Source organism: Struthio camelus, chromosome 16 (genome assembly GCF_040807025.1).
Source record: "Struthio camelus isolate bStrCam1 chromosome 16, bStrCam1.hap1, whole genome shotgun sequence".
Lineage (NCBI taxonomy): Eukaryota > Metazoa > Chordata > Aves > Struthioniformes > Struthionidae > Struthio > Struthio camelus.
Genome location: NC_090957.1, coordinates 1,418,967 through 1,435,909, shown reverse-complemented (window position 1 = coordinate 1,435,909; position 16,943 = coordinate 1,418,967). Strand labels below are relative to the sequence as shown.

Genomic DNA, 16,943 nt, shown 5'->3' with positions numbered 1-16,943 from the left:
TGCGGAGGTGGCACCCGGACGCCTGGGTCCCCCCCAGCCTGGCAAGGGCAGCTGGGTGTATGGGGCAGTCCGGACGCCTGGGTCCCATTCCGGGGTGGCTGGCCAGGGTGCCCGGACGCCTGGGTCCCATCTCCGGGGAAAGTAGCCAGCCAGGCGCCCGGACGCCTGGGTCCCATCCCGGGCGAAGGTGGCTGGCCAGGGTGCCCGGACGCCTGGGTCCCATCTTGGGGGAAGGTGGCCAGCCAGGGTGCCTGGACTCCTGGGTCCCATCCCGGGGAAAGGTGGCCAGCCAGGGCGCCCAGACGCCTGGGTCCCATCCCGGGCAAAGGTGGCTGCTGCAGGCAGGTCATGCAGCCGGACGCCTGGGTGCCATGGCAGGGTGGCCGGCCAGGGTGCCCGGACTCCTGGGCCCCATCCCGGGGGTGGGGAGGTGGGCCAGCCCGGGGACGCCTGGGTCCTTACCGTGGTGGCGTGCGGTGGCAGCGGTGGCAGTGGCGGCGGCGGTGGCCGGGGGTTTCCTGAGGAAGCGCCTCCCCGCGCCGCGGCCTCCCGCCCGGGGCAGGGTCAGCGCCGGATCCGCTGCGCCAGCGCCGTGGGGGGCGGGGGGGGGACGACACACGCGCCACTGTCACCACTGTCACCACCGACGCCTGGGCGGCCACCGGCTGCACGGCGCATGGGGCGGGGGGGTGTTCGTGCACGTGTGTGCATGTGGGGGGGGGGGTCCATGCACATGTGTGCATGGGGGGGGTGTGCACGCATGTGTGTGTGTGTGTGTGTGTGTGTGTGGAGGTTCGTGCACGCGTGTGCATGTGGGGGGGTTCGTGCACGTGTGTGCATGTGGGGGGGGGTTGGTGCACGTGTATGTGCAGGGGGTTTGCGCACACGTGTGCACGGGGGTTTGTGCACGTGTGGGGTGTGTGTACGTGGGGGGGTTGTGCACAAATGTGCACGTGGTGGGGGGGTTCGTTCATGTGTGCACGTGGGGGGGGTCGTGCATGCGTGTGTGCAGGGGGTTCGTGCACGCGTGCGCACGTGGGGGGGTTCGTGCACGCGTGCATGGCGGGAGTTCGTGCATGCATGTGCACGCAGGGGGAATTCGTGCACGTGTACACGCCGGGGGTCGTGCACGCGCGTGTGCACGCGGGGGGTTCTTGCACGTGCGTGTGCAGGGGGTTCATGCACGCGTGTGCACAGGCAGGTGCAGGCATGCACCCACGCGAGGGGGGCCGGGCCCGTCCGTGCGCACGCATGTCCCGCCCGTGGATCGTGTCCTGGCACGGCCCCGTGTCCCTGTGTCCCGCGCGTGTCCCCACGCCCCCACGTGGGTCCTCGCCCCGCGCGCCCACGTGACCACCCCGCCTCGCCGGCCACTCAGGTGTTAACGCTCGCGGGCGGCGCCGATTGGCCACGGCGGCGGCCAATGGCGACAGCGCGCCGCGCCGGGCCCCGCCCCCGTCCGGGAGGGGCCCGCCCGCCCTTGTCTCCATGCCTCGGCGCGGCCAATGGGCAGGAGCCGCGGCCGCGCCCGGCCGCCGCAGGAGAGCGCTGATTGGCTGACGCGCCGGAGGGGGGCGGGACCGGCCCCGCCCCTGATGCCCTGCCTAAAGGCCAAGGGGAGGGGCGCCCCCCAGTGCTCCCAGTGTCTGCAGTATCCCCAGTGCCCCCCAGTATCCCCAGTGCCCCCAGTGCCCCCCAGTATCCCCAGTATCCCCAGTGCCCCCCAGTGCTCCCAGTGCCCCCAGTATCCCCAGTACCCCCAGTGCCCCCCAGTATCCCCAGTATCCCCAGTGCCCCCCAGTATCCCCAGTGCCCCTAGTATCCCCAGTATCCCCAGTGCCCCCAGTATCCCCAGTGCCCCCCAGTGCTCCCAATGCCCCCAGTATCCCCAGTGCCCCCAGTACCCCCAGCGGGGCGGCGCGGGGTGCTGCCCCACCAGCTCCCTGGGTCCCCGCCGCCGGCCCTGGCACCGGGCACCCTGCGCGCCCCCGCACCCTGGGGACCCCCTGCACTCCCCGAAGGCCCCCCATACCCCCAAAGCCCCCTGCACCCTATATTTCCCTGCACCCCCAAAATGCCCCGCACCCCCGATGCCCCCCTGCACCCCTGATGCCCCTGCACCCCCAATGCCCCCCTGCACCCCTAATGCCCTCCTGCACCCTAATGCCCCCCCGCACCCCAATTCCCCCTCGCACCTCCAATTCCCTCCTGCACCCCCAATGCCCCCCTGCACCCCAATACCCCCGCTGCACCCCCGGTGCCCCTGCACCCTCAATGTCCCGCTGCACCCCAATACTCCCTGCACCCCCAATACCTCCGCTGCACCCCCGCTGCCCCCCGCACCCCTAATGCCCCCCTGCACCCCCGATGCTCCCTGCGCCCCGCCGCGGGCTCCGCGCTCCCCCGGGTCCCCCCGCCCGCCCGCTCCCCCCTCCCAACCCCAACCCCGCCGCGCTCCCCCGGGTCCCCCCGCCCGCCCGCTCCCCCCCACAACCCGAACCCCGCCGCGCTCCCCCGGGTCCCCCCGCCCGCCCGCTCCCCCCCCCCACAACCCGAACCCCGCCGCGCTCCCCCGGGTCCCCCCGCCCGCCCGCCCTCCCCATAGTCCTCCCGGGCCCTGCGCGCGGCGGCGGCGCGCGGCGCCTTTAAGGGGCCGAGCCCAGCCCCGGCGGCGGCGGCGGCCCCGCTCCCGGCTCCGCTCCCGGCCTCGGCCCCGCCCCGCCGCTCCGGTTCCCCCCCCCCCTCCCGCCGCACCGGCCCCGGCCCCGGCCCCGGCCCCGCCTTTGTGCGCCCCGGCGCGGCCCGGCGCGGCCCGGCCATGAGCCGCCGCTAGCGCGGCCCGGTGCTGCCCGCCGCCGCCGGTCGGGCCCGGCCCGGTGCCCCCCGCCTCTCCCCTCCCCCCCCCCCGGTCGGCCCCGGCCTCCCGGGGGGGTGAAGATGTCTTCGCGCTCCGCCCTGGCGCCGGGCAACGAGCGCAACGCGGACACGGTGAGCGGCGGCAGGGCCCGGGGTCCGGGCCCGGTACCGGCAGCGGGGGGGGGGGCACCGGGCGCGGCACCGGGGCCTGTCGGGAGCTGCGGCCCCGACCGGCACCGGGGAGAGCTGCGGCGGGACTGAGGCCGGCACCGGGCCCGATTGGGGGTCTGGGCCTGGCACCGGGAGGGGTCTGGGGCCGGTACCGGGAGGTACCGGGGGGGGTCTGGGTCCGGGACCGGGGGGAGTCGGAAGCCGGTACCGGGAGGGGTCTGGGGCCGGGACCGGGAGGTACCGGGGGGGGTCGGCAGCCGGTACCGGGGCGGGTCTGGGGCCGGGACCGGGAGGTACCGGGGGGGGTCTGGGGCCGGGACCGGGAGGTACCGGGGGGGGTCGGCAGCCGGTACCGGGGGGGGTCTGGGGCTGGGACCGGGAGGTACCGGGGGGGGTCTGGGGCCGGGACCGGGGGGAGTCGGCAGCCGGTACCGGGAGGGGTCTGGGGCCGGGACCGGGAGGTACCGGGAGGGGTCTGGGGCCGGGACCGGGAGGTACCGGGGGGGGTTCTGGGGCCGGGACTGGGGGGAGTCGGCAGCCGGTACCGGGGGGGGTCTGGGGCCGGGACCGGGAGGTACCGGGAGGGGTCTGGGGCCGGGACCGGGAGGTACCGGGGGGGGTTCTGGGGCCGGGACTGGGGGGAGTCGGCAGCCGGTACCGGGAGGTACCGGGGGGGGGGTCTGGGCCCGGTATCGGGGGGGTTCGGTAGCCGGTACCGGGGGGGGTCTGGGGCCGGTACTGGGAGGTATTGGGAAGGATCTGGAGCCGGTACTGGGGGGGGTCTGGGGCTGGTACTGGGAGGCACTGGTGGGGGGGGATCTGGGCCCGGTACCGGGGGGGGGGGGGGTCTGTACCCAGTACTGGGAGGGGTCTGGAACCGGCACTGGGGCAGGGGGGGAATCTGGGCCCGGTACCGGGGGGATGTCGGTGTAGGTGGGGGGCACCGGGAGGGTGCTGGGGGCACCAGTAAGGGGGTGATGGGTGCGGGGGGGGGACACTGGTGTGACTGGGGGGCCCTGGGAACCCCGACTGCGTACACAGGGGGACAACGGGGATATGATGGCTTGGGGGGGGGGGACACGGGCCGGTGACACCATGACTGTGCGCGGGTGGGGGGGACACCGGTGACACCCCGGCCACAGGGGCAGCTTGGGGACATCGGTGACCCCATGGCCGAGGGGACACCTGCAGGTGGGTGACACCCTCCCACCAAGCCATGGACAGAGGGACCCCCGTGGTGGCAGGGCGGGGGGACACTGGTGACTGGGACACTAGTGACGACGTGGACAAGGGGGACATCGGTGACCCCATGGCTGCAGGGGGGGGACACACCGGTGACCCGATGGCCATGGATGAGGAGACATTAGTGACCCCTTGGCTGCAGGGAGGGGGACACACCAGTGACCCCATGGCCATGCACATGGGGACATTAGTGACCCCTTGGTCATGCATATGGGGACAATAGTGACCCCATGGCTGCAGGGGGGGGGGACACGCCAATGACTGCGTGGCCGTCCACACGGGGACATTGGTGACCCCATGGCTGCAAGGGAGGGGACACACTAGTGGCCCCATGGCCATGCACATGGGGACATCAGTGGCCCCATAGCTGCAAGGGAGGGGACACACCAGTGGCCCTGTGGCCATGCACATGGGGACATCAGTGGCCCCATAGCTGCAGGGAGGGGGACACACCAGTGACCCCATGGCCATGCGCATGGGGACATCAATGATCTCTTGGCTGCAGAGAAAGGGACACACAGGTGACCCCGTGGCCGTGCACATGGGGACATCAATGATCTCTTGGCTGCAGAGAAAGGGACACACAGGTGACCCCGTGGCCGTGCACATGGGGACATCGGTGACCCCATAGCTGCAGGGAGGGGGACACACTGGTGACCCCGTGGCTGTGCACATGGGGACATCGGTGACCCCATAGCTGCAGGGAGGGGGACACACTGGTGACCCCGTGGCCATGGGTGAGGGGACATTAGTGACCCCATGGTCATGCATATGGGGACATTAGTGACCCCATGGCTGCAGGGGGGGGGACATGCCAATGACTGCATGGCCATGCGCATGGGGACATTGGTGACCCCTTGGCTGCAGAGAGGGGGACACACCGGTGACCCCGTGGCCATGCACATGGGGACGTCGGTGACCCCATAGCTGCAGGGAGGAGGACACACTGGTGACCCCATGGCCATGTGCATGGGGACATCAATGATCCCTTGGCTGCAGAGAGGGGGACACACCGGTGACCCCGTGGCCATGCGCATGGGGACATCGGTGACCCCATAGCTGCAGAGAGAGGGACACACTGGTGACCCCGTGGCCATGCGCAGGGATACATCGGTGACCCTATGGCTGCAAGGGAGGGACACACGGGTGACCCGACAGCCATGGCTGAGGGGACAATGGTGGCCCTATGGCTGCAGGGGGCAGGACACATGGCCACGCACATGGGGACATTGGTGCCGCCATGTCCCCATGCACAGGGGACTGATGGGGACGTTGGTGACACCGCAGCCGGGGAGGGGGGACAGGCGCGCCAGTGCCACCGCAGCCGCGTGCACCGTGGGGGACGTTGGTGAGCCCGTGGCTGCTGGAGAGGGGGACACCGGTGACCCTCTGCCACCCACATGGGGGGGCCCCACACGTGTGTCCCCATCCCCACGGTGGCCGCGTCCCCGTCCCCTAGCGTGGCCCGGCTGCGCGGGTGCCCCCGGGGCCAGGTGGCTTCACCTTGGGGACAGTGATGGGGGGCTTGGCAGGGGCCGGGCGCCCTCAAGGTCACCAGGAAGGGACCTGGCACCCGGGCCGGGGTAGAGCCCCCCCCCCCGGCTGTCCCTGCGCCCGCGCCGGCACCCCAGGGTGCCCGGAGCACCCAGTGGGTGAGGCCGGGACGCGGGTGCTGAGCCGGTCCGGCCGGATCCCTCCCTGTCCGACCGGCCCGGATGGCGTCACCGGTGTCCCTGTCCCCGGCGTCCCCGGCGCGGGCTGGGGGGGCCAGGTGCCTCCCCCCGCCCCCAGGTGAGGGCAGCGGTGGGTGGGGGGTGCCGGGGTGGCACCCCTGGGTGCAGCGCCTGGCGGGGGGCGTGCTACGGGTGGGCACGGGCTGGGGGGGAGAGGGCTGTGCGAGGGAGGTGGGTGTGCAAGGAGGGGGTATGCACAGGGGTGTGCGTGCACGTGGGTGTGCAAGGGAGGGGTGTGCACAGGGCCGTGCGAGGGCTGTTCGTGCAGGTGGGTGTGCAAGGGAGGGGTGTGCAAGGGAGGGGTGTGCAGAGGGCCGTGCGAGGGCTGTGCATGCAGGTGGGTGTGCAAGGGAGGGGTGTGCAAGGGAGGGGTGTGCGGAGGGCCGTACGAGGGCTGTGTGTGTGCAAGGAGGGGGTATGTACAGGGGCGTGCGTGCACGTGGGTGTGCAAGGGAGGGGTGTGCGCAGGGGCGTGCGTGCAGGTGGGTGTGCAAGGGAGAAGTGTGCAGAGGGCCAGGTGGGGGAGGGCTGGGCATGCACATGGGTGTGCAAGGGAGGATTGTGCGGAGGACTGTGCGTGCAGCTCAGTGTGCAAGAGACAAGCGTGTAAAAGGCCATGTGAAGGAGGGCCATGCCTGCATGTGGGTGTGCAAGGGAGGAGTGTGTGCAGGGCCGTGCAAGGGCTGTGTGTGCAGGTGGATGTGCAAGGGAGGGGTGTGCAAGGGAGGAGTGTGCACAGGGCCGTGCGAGGGCTGTGCGTGCAGGTGGGTGTGCAAGGGAGGGGTGTGCACAGGGCCGTGCGAGGGCTGTGCGTGCAGGTGGGTGTGCGGAGGGGTGTGCGAGGGAGGGGTGTGCGGAGGGCTGTGCGTGCAGGTGGGTGTGCGCAGGAGGGGTGTGCACAGGGCCGTGCGAGGGTCGTGCGTGCAGGTGGGTGTGCAAGGGAGGGGTGTACGGAGGCCCGTGCGAGGGAGGGCCGTGCCTGGACGCAGGCACATGGGAAACGTATGCGCTTGGGTGTGCGAAGGAGGAGGGTGCGCAGAGAAGGAAGGGGTGGCACAGGCGTGCGAGGGAAGGGTGTGTGTCAGCGCTGCGGCGAGTTCGCCCGGCCTCAGCCCTGGTGCCTGCAGCTGGCGAGCCTGGCGGGCAGCCGCTCGGGGTGGGGGGGTGTCAGCGCTACGGCGAGTTCGCCCGGCCTCAGCCCTGGTGCCCGCAGCTGGCGAGCCTGGTGGGCAGCCGCTCGGGGTGGGGGGGGGTGTCAGCGCTGCGGCGAGTTCTCCCGGCCTCAGCCCTGACGCCGGCGCGTGCCCGCAGCTGGCGAGCCTGGCGGGCAGCCGCTCGGAGAAGGGCTCGGCGTGGTCGAGCCGCTCGCTGGGCGCCCGCTGCCGCAACTCGCTGGCCGCCGGCCCCGACGAGCAGCCCCACATCGGCAACTACCGCCTGCTGCGCACCATCGGCAAGGGCAACTTCGCCAAGGTCAAGCTGGCCCGCCACATCCTCACCGGGCGCGAGGTGAGCGGCACCCGCCGGCTGCCCCCGGGGGCCGATGGGTGCCCCTTGGAGGGGTTTGGGGGCAGATGGATGCCCCTGGGTGCCCCTGGGGGGAAGTGGGTGCCCCTGGGTGCCCTTGGAGGGAGGTGGTGCCCCTGGGGGGGATTGGAGGTAGATGGATGTCCGTGGATGCCCCTGGGGGCAGGTGGGTGCCCCCAGGGGGTATTGGGGATAGATGGGTGCCCCTGGTGGGAGGTGGGTGCTCCTGGGGGCGATTGGGGGCAGATGGATGCCCCTGGGTGCCCCTGGTGGGAGGTGGGTGCCCCTGGGGGCGATTGGGGGCAGATGGATGCCCCAGGTGCCCCTGGGGGGAGGTGGGGGCAATGGGTGCCTCTGGGTGCCCCTGGGGGGGATTGGGGTAGATGGATGCCCATGGGTGCCCCTGGGGGCAGATGGGTGCCGCTGGGGGGAGGTGGGTGCCCCTGGGGGGGTTTTGGGGCAGATGGGTGCCCCTAGGTGTCCCTGGGGCACAGATAGATACCCTTGGGTGTCTCTGGAGAGAGATGGGTGCCCCTGGGGGGCATTGGGGGCAGATAGGTGCCCCTGGGGGGAGTCGGGTCCTGCTGGGAGGCAAATGGGGGCAGATAGGCCCCCCCTGGGAGGTATTGGGAGGAGATAGGTGCTGCTGGCGGGAAATGGGCACCCCTGGGGGGCAACTGGGGGGTGATGGGCAGCACTGGGGGTGCCACCCCACCCCACCCCGTGCCTGGGCACCCGCTTCCTTCGCAGGTGGCGATAAAAATCATCGACAAGACGCAGCTGAACCCGACCAGCCTCCAGAAGGTGGGGGGCACCGGGGGGGGGCATTGGGGCACTGGGGGGGGTGGGTCCTTGGGCCTGTGACCCCCCCACCTTTGCCCATCCCCGGTGCCCGCCGTGCCCCCCTCACCCCCGTCCCGACGCCTTTTCCCGCAGCTCTTCCGGGAAGTTCGGATCATGAAGGGGCTGAACCACCCCAACATCGGTGAGTGGCGGGGGGCACCTGTGCCCGCGGGCACCTGCCGCGCTACGGGCGGGCGGCCGCCCCGCGCGGTGACGGAAGGGACGCGTTTTGGGGGACACCGGGGCACGCCGATGACGTCGTGTCCCCGCAGTGAAACTCTTCGAGGTCATTGAGACGGAGAAGACGCTCTACCTGGTGATGGAGTACGCCAGCGCCGGTGAGTGCCCTGCCGGGCACCCCGGGGCACGCTGGCACCCTTGGGTGCCCCACAGTGTGTCAACCCCCTCCCCCAGTGTCCCCACGGTGCCCCCGTTGGGGTTTTGAGGGTGCAGAAGGGCTAGGGTGAGCACCGTGCTGGGGGCTGCCTGGTGTGTGGGGTGCCTGGGGGGGTGCCCAGGCACAGTCACCCATGGGCGTCTCTGCAGGGGAAGTCTTCGACTACCTGGTGTCCCACGGGAGGATGAAGGAGAAGGAGGCGCGGGCCAAGTTCAGACAGGTCGGCAGGCGTGGGGACATCGCGGGGGGCTGGTATGGGGCAGGGGACGTCATGGGGCACGTGTCCCCAGCCCTACACCAGGATGGTGCCATCACGGGGGACACAGCACGGGGCTGAGGACGTCACGGGGAACAGGATACCATCGTGGCATGGGGCTGGAGACATCGTGGGGGTCTGGCACAGGGTTGGGGACATCACAGGGGACATGGCACCACCCTGGTATGGGGCTGGAGATATCGTGGGGTCCCGGCACAGGACGGGGAGACAAAGCATTACCTTGGCGTGGGGCTGGTGACATCACGGGGGGGGCATGGCACTGCCTTGGTGTGGGGCTGGAGACATCATGGGGCACATGGCACCATCCTGATCTGGGGCTGGAGACATCATGGGGGCCCAGCACAGGACAGGGAGACATGGCGTCGCCTTGGCATGGGGCTGCGGACATTGTGGGGGTCTGGCACAGGGCTGGTGACATCACTGGGGACATGGCACTGCCCTGGTGTGGGGCTGGTGACATCGTGAGGTTCTGGCACAGGGCTGGGGACATCATGGGGAACGTGATACCATCCCGGTGTGGGGCTGTGGACATCATGGGGGACATGGCACTGCCTTTGCATGGGGTTGGGGACATCATGGGGGTCGGGCAAGGGACAGGGTGGGGCATGACACTGCCCTGGTGTGGGGCTGGGGACATCTTGGGGGCCTGGCAGCAGGGGGCACCCACGGGGCTGTGCTGGGACACCGTTATACTGGGGGCAGGGTGGCTGTGGGGACACGTGCTGGGGACACGTGGGCAAGATCAATCCCCCCGGGGCGCTTGGCTGCGGCATTGATCGGCGCCGGCGAGAGGCTGGGGTGGGCGAGGGGGGACCCAGCCGGCACCTGGGGGGGGAGGGCTGGCAGGCCACTGGGGGCCACCTGGCTCATGCCCGCTCTGTCCCCAGATTGTCTCAGCTGTGCACTACTGCCATCAGAAGAACATCGTCCACCGGGACCTGAAGGTGAGACCCCGGTGCCCAGCACGGTGTCCCTATGCCCTCTGCGGTGCCCGATGTGTCACCCTTCCCGGTGTCCCCATACCCAGTGCCCAACATGTCACCTTTCCTGGTGTCCTCATGCCAGGTGTCCAATGCGTCACCCTTCCCGGTGTCCCTGTGCCCTCTGCGGTTTGCCTGATGCATCGCCCTTCCCAGTGTCCCTGTGCCCAGTGCCTGGTGCATCACCCTTAACGTTGCCCCCTTGCCGTTACGCGGTGCCCAACGGGGTGCCCGGCGCCCGCAGGCAGAGAACTTGCTGCTGGACGCCGACGCCAACATCAAGATCGCCGACTTCGGCTTCAGCAACGAGTTCACGCTGGGCTCGAAGCTGGACACGTTCTGCGGGTCGCCCCCCTACGCCGCCCCCGAGCTCTTCCAGGGCAAGAAGTACGACGGCCCCGAGGTCGACATCTGGAGCCTGGGCGTCATCCTCTACACCCTGGTCAGCGGTTCCCTGCCCTTCGACGGGCACAACCTCAAGGTGGGCACCCTGGGTGTCCTCCTGGGCACGCTGGTGGGCTGGTTGCTGCCCTGGGATGGGCACAAGCTCAAGGTGGGCACCCTGGGTGTCCTCCTGGGCACGCTGGTGGGCTGGTTGCTGCCCTGGGATGGGCACAAGCTCAAGGTGGGCACCCTGGGTGTCCTCCTGGGCACGCTGGTGGGCTGGTTGCTGCCCTGGGATGGGCACAAGCTCAAGGTGGGCACCTTGGGTGTCCTCCTGGGCACGCTGGTGGGCTGGTTGCTGCCCTGGGATGGGCACAAGCTCAAGGTGGGCACCTTGGGTGTCCTCCTGGGCACGCTGGTGGGCTGGTTGCTGCCCTGGGATGAGCACCACCATGGGGACCACAGGGTGTTGGGGGGGCCCGTGCCCTGACCCGTGTCACCCGCAGGAGCTGCGGGAACGGGTGCTGCGGGGCAAGTACCGGGTGCCCTTCTACATGTCGACCGACTGCGAGAACATCCTGCGCCGCTTCCTGGTGCTGAACCCAGCCAAGCGCTGCACCCTCGAGGTGAGGCTGTGGGTGCGGGGGCTTTTATGGGTGCAGGGTGGCCCTGGCAGGGGGCATGGGTGGGCACGGGCTGGGTGCAGCCACCCATCCCCTGCCTCCAGCAGCTGGAGGAGAAGCTAATGAGGTCCATGCCACCCCTAATGACGCCCATGCATCCCTAACGATGTCTGTGCCACCCTTAACGATGCCCATGCACCCCTGATGACACTCATACCACCCCAATGACATCCACGCCACCCTTAATGATGCCTGTGCCACCCCAATGACATCTGTGCCACTCCAACGGTGCCCGTGCCCCCCAATGACATCCGTGCTACCCCTAACGATGCCTGCACCCGCCCTAATGACGCCCGTGCCGCCCTCACGACGCCCCCCTGCTCCGCCGCAGCAAATCATGAAGGACAAGTGGATCAACATCGGCTACGAGGGCGACGAGCTGAAGCCCTACAAGGAGCCCGAGGAGGATTTCGGGGATGCCAAGCGCATCGGTGAGAGCATGGGGCCACTGGGGCACTCAAGGGTGGGTCTCCTAGACCCCAAGCGAGGTGCTGGGGACTATCCCACCATCTGGTGGGTGGCCCGACTGGGAGTTGGGTGCCACCTCACCCGAGCACCCGTGTCCCCGCAGAGGTGATGGTGGGCATGGGCTACACCCGGGAGGAGATCAAGGAGTCCCTGAGCAACCAGAAGTACAATGAGGTGACAGCCACCTACCTCCTGCTGGGCAGGAAGAATGAGGTGAGATGGGTGCTGAGGTGAGATGGGTGCTAGGTGGCACTGCTGGGACCCAGGAGTCCGGGGCGACTGGCACCCGGCAGGCGCACCCGGTGACGGGCAGCTGGTGACAAGCGCACGCGGCTCGCAGGTGGAGGCGGGCGAGTCACGCACGGGCAGCACCCTCTCCCTGGCCCGGGTGCGGGCACCCAGCGAGGTGGCCAACGGCACGGGCAAAGCGACGGCGCACGGCAAGGGCCAGCGCGGGGCCAGCACCTACCACCGGCAGCGGCGGCACAGTGACTTCTGTGAGTGTCCCCACCGCCACTGCGGGTGCCCCGTAGGGTGCAGGCACCCAGACCCGTGCACTGTGGGGTGCAGGGTGGGCACCCAGGCCCACGACCCATGGCATGCAGGGTGGGCACCAGCCCCATGATCATTGGGTGCGGGGTAGGGTGGGCACCCAGTCCCATGACCCATTGGGTGCAGAGTGGGTACCCAGTCCCCTGTCTGTGTGGTGCAGAGGAGGGTGGGCACCCAGTCCCATGCCTGTGGGGTGCAGGGTGGGCACCCAGTCCTGTGCCCGTGGGGTGCAGAGCAGGGCAGGCACCCAGTCCCATCCCCATGGGGTGCAGGGTGGTCACCCAGTCCTGTGTGCATGGGATGCAGGGTAGGGCAGGCACCCAGTCCCATCCCCATGGGGTGCAGGTTGGTCACCCAGCCCCATGATCATTGGATGTGGGGTAGGGTGGGCACCCAGTCCTGTGCCCGTGGGGTGCAGAGCAGGGCAGGCACCCAGTCCCATCCCCATGGGGTGCAGGGTGGGCACCCAGCCCCATGATCATTGGATGCAGGGTAGGGCGGGCACCCAGTCCCATCACCCATTGGGTGCAGAGTGGGTACCCAGTCCCATGTCTGTGGGGTGCAGAGCAGGGCAGGCACCCAGTCCCATCCCCATGGGGTGCAGGGTGGGCACCCAGCCCCATGACTCACTGGGTGCAGCGTAGGCACCCAGTCCCATTGCTGTGGGCCACAGGACAAGGATGGGCACCCAGTCCAATGCCCGTGAGGTGCAGGGTGGGCACCCATCCCCATGGGGCGCAGGGGCGAGCCGGGCCGCGCTGGCACCCTGCCCTAACGTGACGCCCTCCCGGCGGCAGGCGGCCCCTCGCCGGCGCCCGCCCACCCCAAGCGCAGCCCCACGAGCGCGGGCGACGCCGAGCTCAAGGAGGAGCGGCTGCCGGCCCGGCGCGCCAGTGGCACCGTGGGGGGCGCCGGGCGCGGGGTGCCCCCCTCCAGCCCCATGGTCAGCAGCGCCAACAACCCCAACAAGGCCGAGATCCCCGAGCGGCACAAGGACGGCGTCGCCAACACGGTGGGCACCACGCCGTGGCGCGGGGCGGGTGACGCAGACGGGCGCGGGGCAGTGGGCACCCCCGGGACCGAGCGGTGCCCCCAGGGCTGGGAGAGCAGGGTGCTGGCACCCCCAGGGCTGACTAGGTAGGGTGCTGGCACCCCCAGGGCTGGGAGATCAGGGTGCTGGTACCTCTGGGACTAAGCAAGCAGGGTGCGCAGCCATCCCCGGGACCGAGCGGGCAGGGCGCAGGCACCCCAAGGCTGAGCGAGCAGGGTGCAGGCACCCTTGCCATTGAAAGATCAGGGTGCAGGCATCCTCAGGCCCAAGCAGTTGGGGTGCTGGCACCCCCAGGACCGAGAAATCAGGGTGCCAGCCCCCGTGGGGCTGAGAGATCAGGATGGGGGTAGCCCCAAAGCAGAGAGATCGAGGTGCTGGCACCCCTGGGACTGAGAAAGTGGGGTGCCAGCACCCCTGGGGCCAAGCAGGCAGGATGCACACCCCCTTGGGACTGGGAGATCAGGGTGCCAGCGCCCCTGGGACCGAGCGAGCAGGGTGCAGACACCCTTGGGGCTGAGAGATGAGAGTGAGGGCACCCCCGGGACCAAGCAGGCAGGGTGCCAGCACCCCCAGGGCTGAGAGATCAGCGTATGAGCAAGCTCGGATCCAAGTGAGCAGGGTGTTGACACCCCCAGGGCTGGGAAAGCAGGGTGCCAGCACCCCTCGCGGCTGCGAAACGAGGGTGCCGCGCGCTGAGGGTGCCCGTTGCCTTGCAGAACAACATCCCGTCGAGCGTGATGGCGCGCCGCAACACCTATGTGTGCACCGAGCGCCCGGGCGCCGAGCGCCACTCGCTGCTGCAGAACGGCAAGGAGAACAGGTATGGCTGCGGGCACCCATGGGTGCTGGGGGATCCCCCTGCACTGTGCCCACCACCCTCATAATGTCCTTTTTTTTTTCCTCCCCTCCTCCTCACCCCCAGCTCTGTGGGCACCCGGGTGCCACCAGCATCGCCCTCCAGCCACAGCATCGCCGCCGCCGCCGCCTCCTCGGAGCGGGCCCGCCTGGCGCGGGGCACCGCGGGGCGCAGCACCTTCCACGGCGGCCACGTGCGGGACCGGCGCACCGGGGCACCCAACGGGCCGCCCGCTTCGCCTACCCTGGCACCCGAAGCCTCGCCGCTGCCCCAGAGCCGCTCGCGCGCCACCTCCAACCTCTTCAGCAAGCTCACCTCCAAGCTGACGCGCAGGTGAGGGTGCCGGCGGGTGCTGGCACCCGTCCGGGTCTCGCTTGCCCGCCTGCCGCCGCTCACGCGCTTTTCTCTCTTCCAGGGTCACTCTTGACCCCTCTAAGCGGCAGAGCTCTAATAGGTGCGTCTCGGGTGCCACCACGCCACAAGGAGCCAAAATCAGTAAGTGCGGCACCCATGGCACCCACCTGGCACCCATAGCACCTGCCCGGCGCTCAGGGCACCCTGCTTGGCTCCTTTCCCTTCTTTCTTTCGCTGCCTCTCGCCCTTTGCTGCGGGCACTGGGTGGGTGGTGGGACCGATGGCGCCGGCTCCAGGATGGTGGCACCGTTGGTTGGGGACAGTGCCACCCGACGTGGGGATGGCTGCCACGTGACGTAGGGATGCTGGTGGCTTCCAAAGTGGATGTGGTCCGGGGGGGATGGTGCCACCCAACGTGGGGATGCTGGTGGCCCCCAAAGCGGGCATGATCCATGGGGGATGGTGCCACCTGAAATGAGGATGGTAGCCCCAACGTGGGCATGATCCATGCGGTGATGGTGCCCCGTGTCCCCCCCCCCCCCCCACCAGGGTCGCAGACGAACCTGAGAGAATCGGGGGACCTGCGCTCACAAGGTAGGTGCTACCATCCCTGGGTGCCCACCTACACAGGTGGCCTCAGTGTGGGGCAGGGGACCACCCAGTGATCCCAGTGCCCAAACCCTGCCCACCCCGTGGCCACTCTGTACCCTGATGCCCACAGTGTGGCTACCCCAGACTTGCCATGGTGTCCCCGATGCCCACGCCATGCCCAACAGGTGTCCCCAGTGCCCATGCCATGCCCATCCTGATGTCTCTAATGCCCAGGCTGCGCCCAAAGGCTGTCCCTGATGCCCATGCCATGCTCGTCCTGGTGTCCCTGATGTCCAGGCTGTGCCCAATGGGTGTCCTCAATGTCTATGCCCACCCTGGTGTCCCTGATGCCCATGCCATCCTCAGTGGGTGTTCCTGATGTCCAGGCTGTGCCCAGTGGGTATCCCCGATGTCCAGGCCATGCCCAACAGGTGTCCCTGATGCCCATGCTGTACCCAACAGATGTTCCTGATGCTCACCCCCATTCGGGTGTCCCCGATGCCCAGGCCGTGCCCAACGGGTGTCCCCAATGCCCATGTCCCCCCTGGGGTCCTTGATGCCCATGTCCAACAGGTGTCCCCGATGCCCCACACCCACCCTGGTGTCCCCGATGCCCATGCCATGTCCAATGGGTGTCCATGATCACCACGCTGTGCCCAATGGATGCCCTTGATGTCAATGCCTGGTGTCCCCAGTGCCCATGCCATGCCCAACAGGAGTGCCCAATGCCCACCCTGGGGTCCCTGATGCCCACACCGTGCCCAGTGGGTGTCCCTGATGCCCGTGCTGTGCCCAACGGGTGTCCCCAATCCCATGCCCACCCTGGGGTCCCTGATGCCCATGCCCAACGGGTGTCCCCGATGCCCACGCCGTGCCCGCTTCCCCCCCCAACTCCGCAGTTGCCATCTACCTTGGGATCAAAAGGAAGCCGAACCCCGGCTGCTCCGATTTCCCTGGCATGTGAAGGTGACGAGTGCCCGGCCGGCCGAGGCAGTGCTGGCGGCGCTGCGCCAGGCTGCGCTGGCGGCGGGCTGCCGGGCGCGCCAGGCCCAGCCCTTCCTGCTCTCCTGCACCCGCGACCGGGGACCCGGCGCGCCCTTCTGCCACTTCGAGGCCGAGGTGTGCCGCCTGCCGCCCCTCGGCCTCACCGGCGTGCTCTTCCGGCGCCTGGCCGGCACCGCCCCGGCTTTCCGCGCTGCCCTGGCCGAGGTGGCCGGTCGGCTGCAGCTCTAGCGCCCGCCCCGGCACCCTTGGGTGTGACGGCACCGGGTGGCACCACCGGCTCCCGGGGCTGCACCGGCACCGGGTGCTGCATCGGCGCTCGAGGTTGCATCGGCTCCAGGACCCTGAAGGCTGCGCTGGCACCCGTGGGTGCACCGGCTCCAGGGGCTGCATCGGTTCTGGGACACCCCCCTCCAAAAGCTGCACCAGATCTGGGTGCTGCGCTGGCTCCAGCACCTATGGGTGCTCCTGCAGCTCCAGTGCCCGTGGGTGCTCCCCCCACTTTGGGGACACTTTGGGGACCACAGCTCAGCGATTTGGGGTGGGGTGGGGGGCTCCCTGGGCTCCGACACCCATCCGGCTCGGGGTCCCAACACTGCACCCTGGGGTGGCCCTGTGCCAGCACCCAGCCCTGTACATACCGGCCCCGTGGCCGCTCTGGCGCCGGCTCCGGCCTCGGCACATTTTTAAGTTATTCCCACCCTGGTCTGTACCCGAACCCCCAATAAACATAGGAAACCCGTGGCCGTCCCGCCTGGCACCCATTGCCCAGCACCCATCGCCTGGCACCCATCTCATCCCCCCCTCCAGGACCCAGGCGTCCAGGCCCCACAGCGCGGCAGAGTTAAGGTGACGTTGTGCTCATGGGGGGATCGGATGGGCAGAGTGCCCTATGGGGTGTGAGGGGGACATGGGCAGGGCACCCTTGGGTGCCCTGGGGGTGGGGTGGGGACTTGAGGGCTGATGGGTGGGGGGA

General features: G+C 69.8%; 1 protein-coding gene across 2 annotated transcripts; it reads left to right on the top strand.

The window, feature by feature from the left end:
* The first annotated feature begins 2,849 nt into the window (after nt 1-2,849).
* Nucleotides 2,850-16,711, top strand: MARK4 (microtubule affinity regulating kinase 4). Of its 2 annotated transcripts, XM_068910194.1 has the most exons (19): nt 2,850-2,988; nt 7,314-7,511; nt 8,280-8,333; nt 8,466-8,514; nt 8,645-8,710; nt 8,919-8,989; nt 9,934-9,990; nt 10,271-10,507; nt 10,917-11,036; nt 11,425-11,524; nt 11,665-11,774; nt 11,902-12,058; nt 12,911-13,125; nt 13,881-13,984; nt 14,087-14,353; nt 14,436-14,515; nt 14,924-14,968; nt 15,865-16,135; nt 16,193-16,711. In XM_068910194.1, the coding sequence occupies exons 1-18, from the start codon at nt 2,938-2,940 to the stop codon at nt 15,927-15,929; spliced, it is 2,046 nt and encodes a 681-aa protein (XP_068766295.1). In that variant the 5' UTR covers nt 2,850-2,937; the 3' UTR covers nt 15,930-16,135; nt 16,193-16,711. The 2 variants fall into 2 exon arrangements, with proteins under 2 accessions (XP_068766295.1, XP_068766294.1); XM_068910193.1 differs by lacking the exon at nt 14,436-14,515 and having other exon boundaries at nt 15,865-16,711.
* Nucleotides 16,712-16,943: the final 232 nt, after the last annotated feature.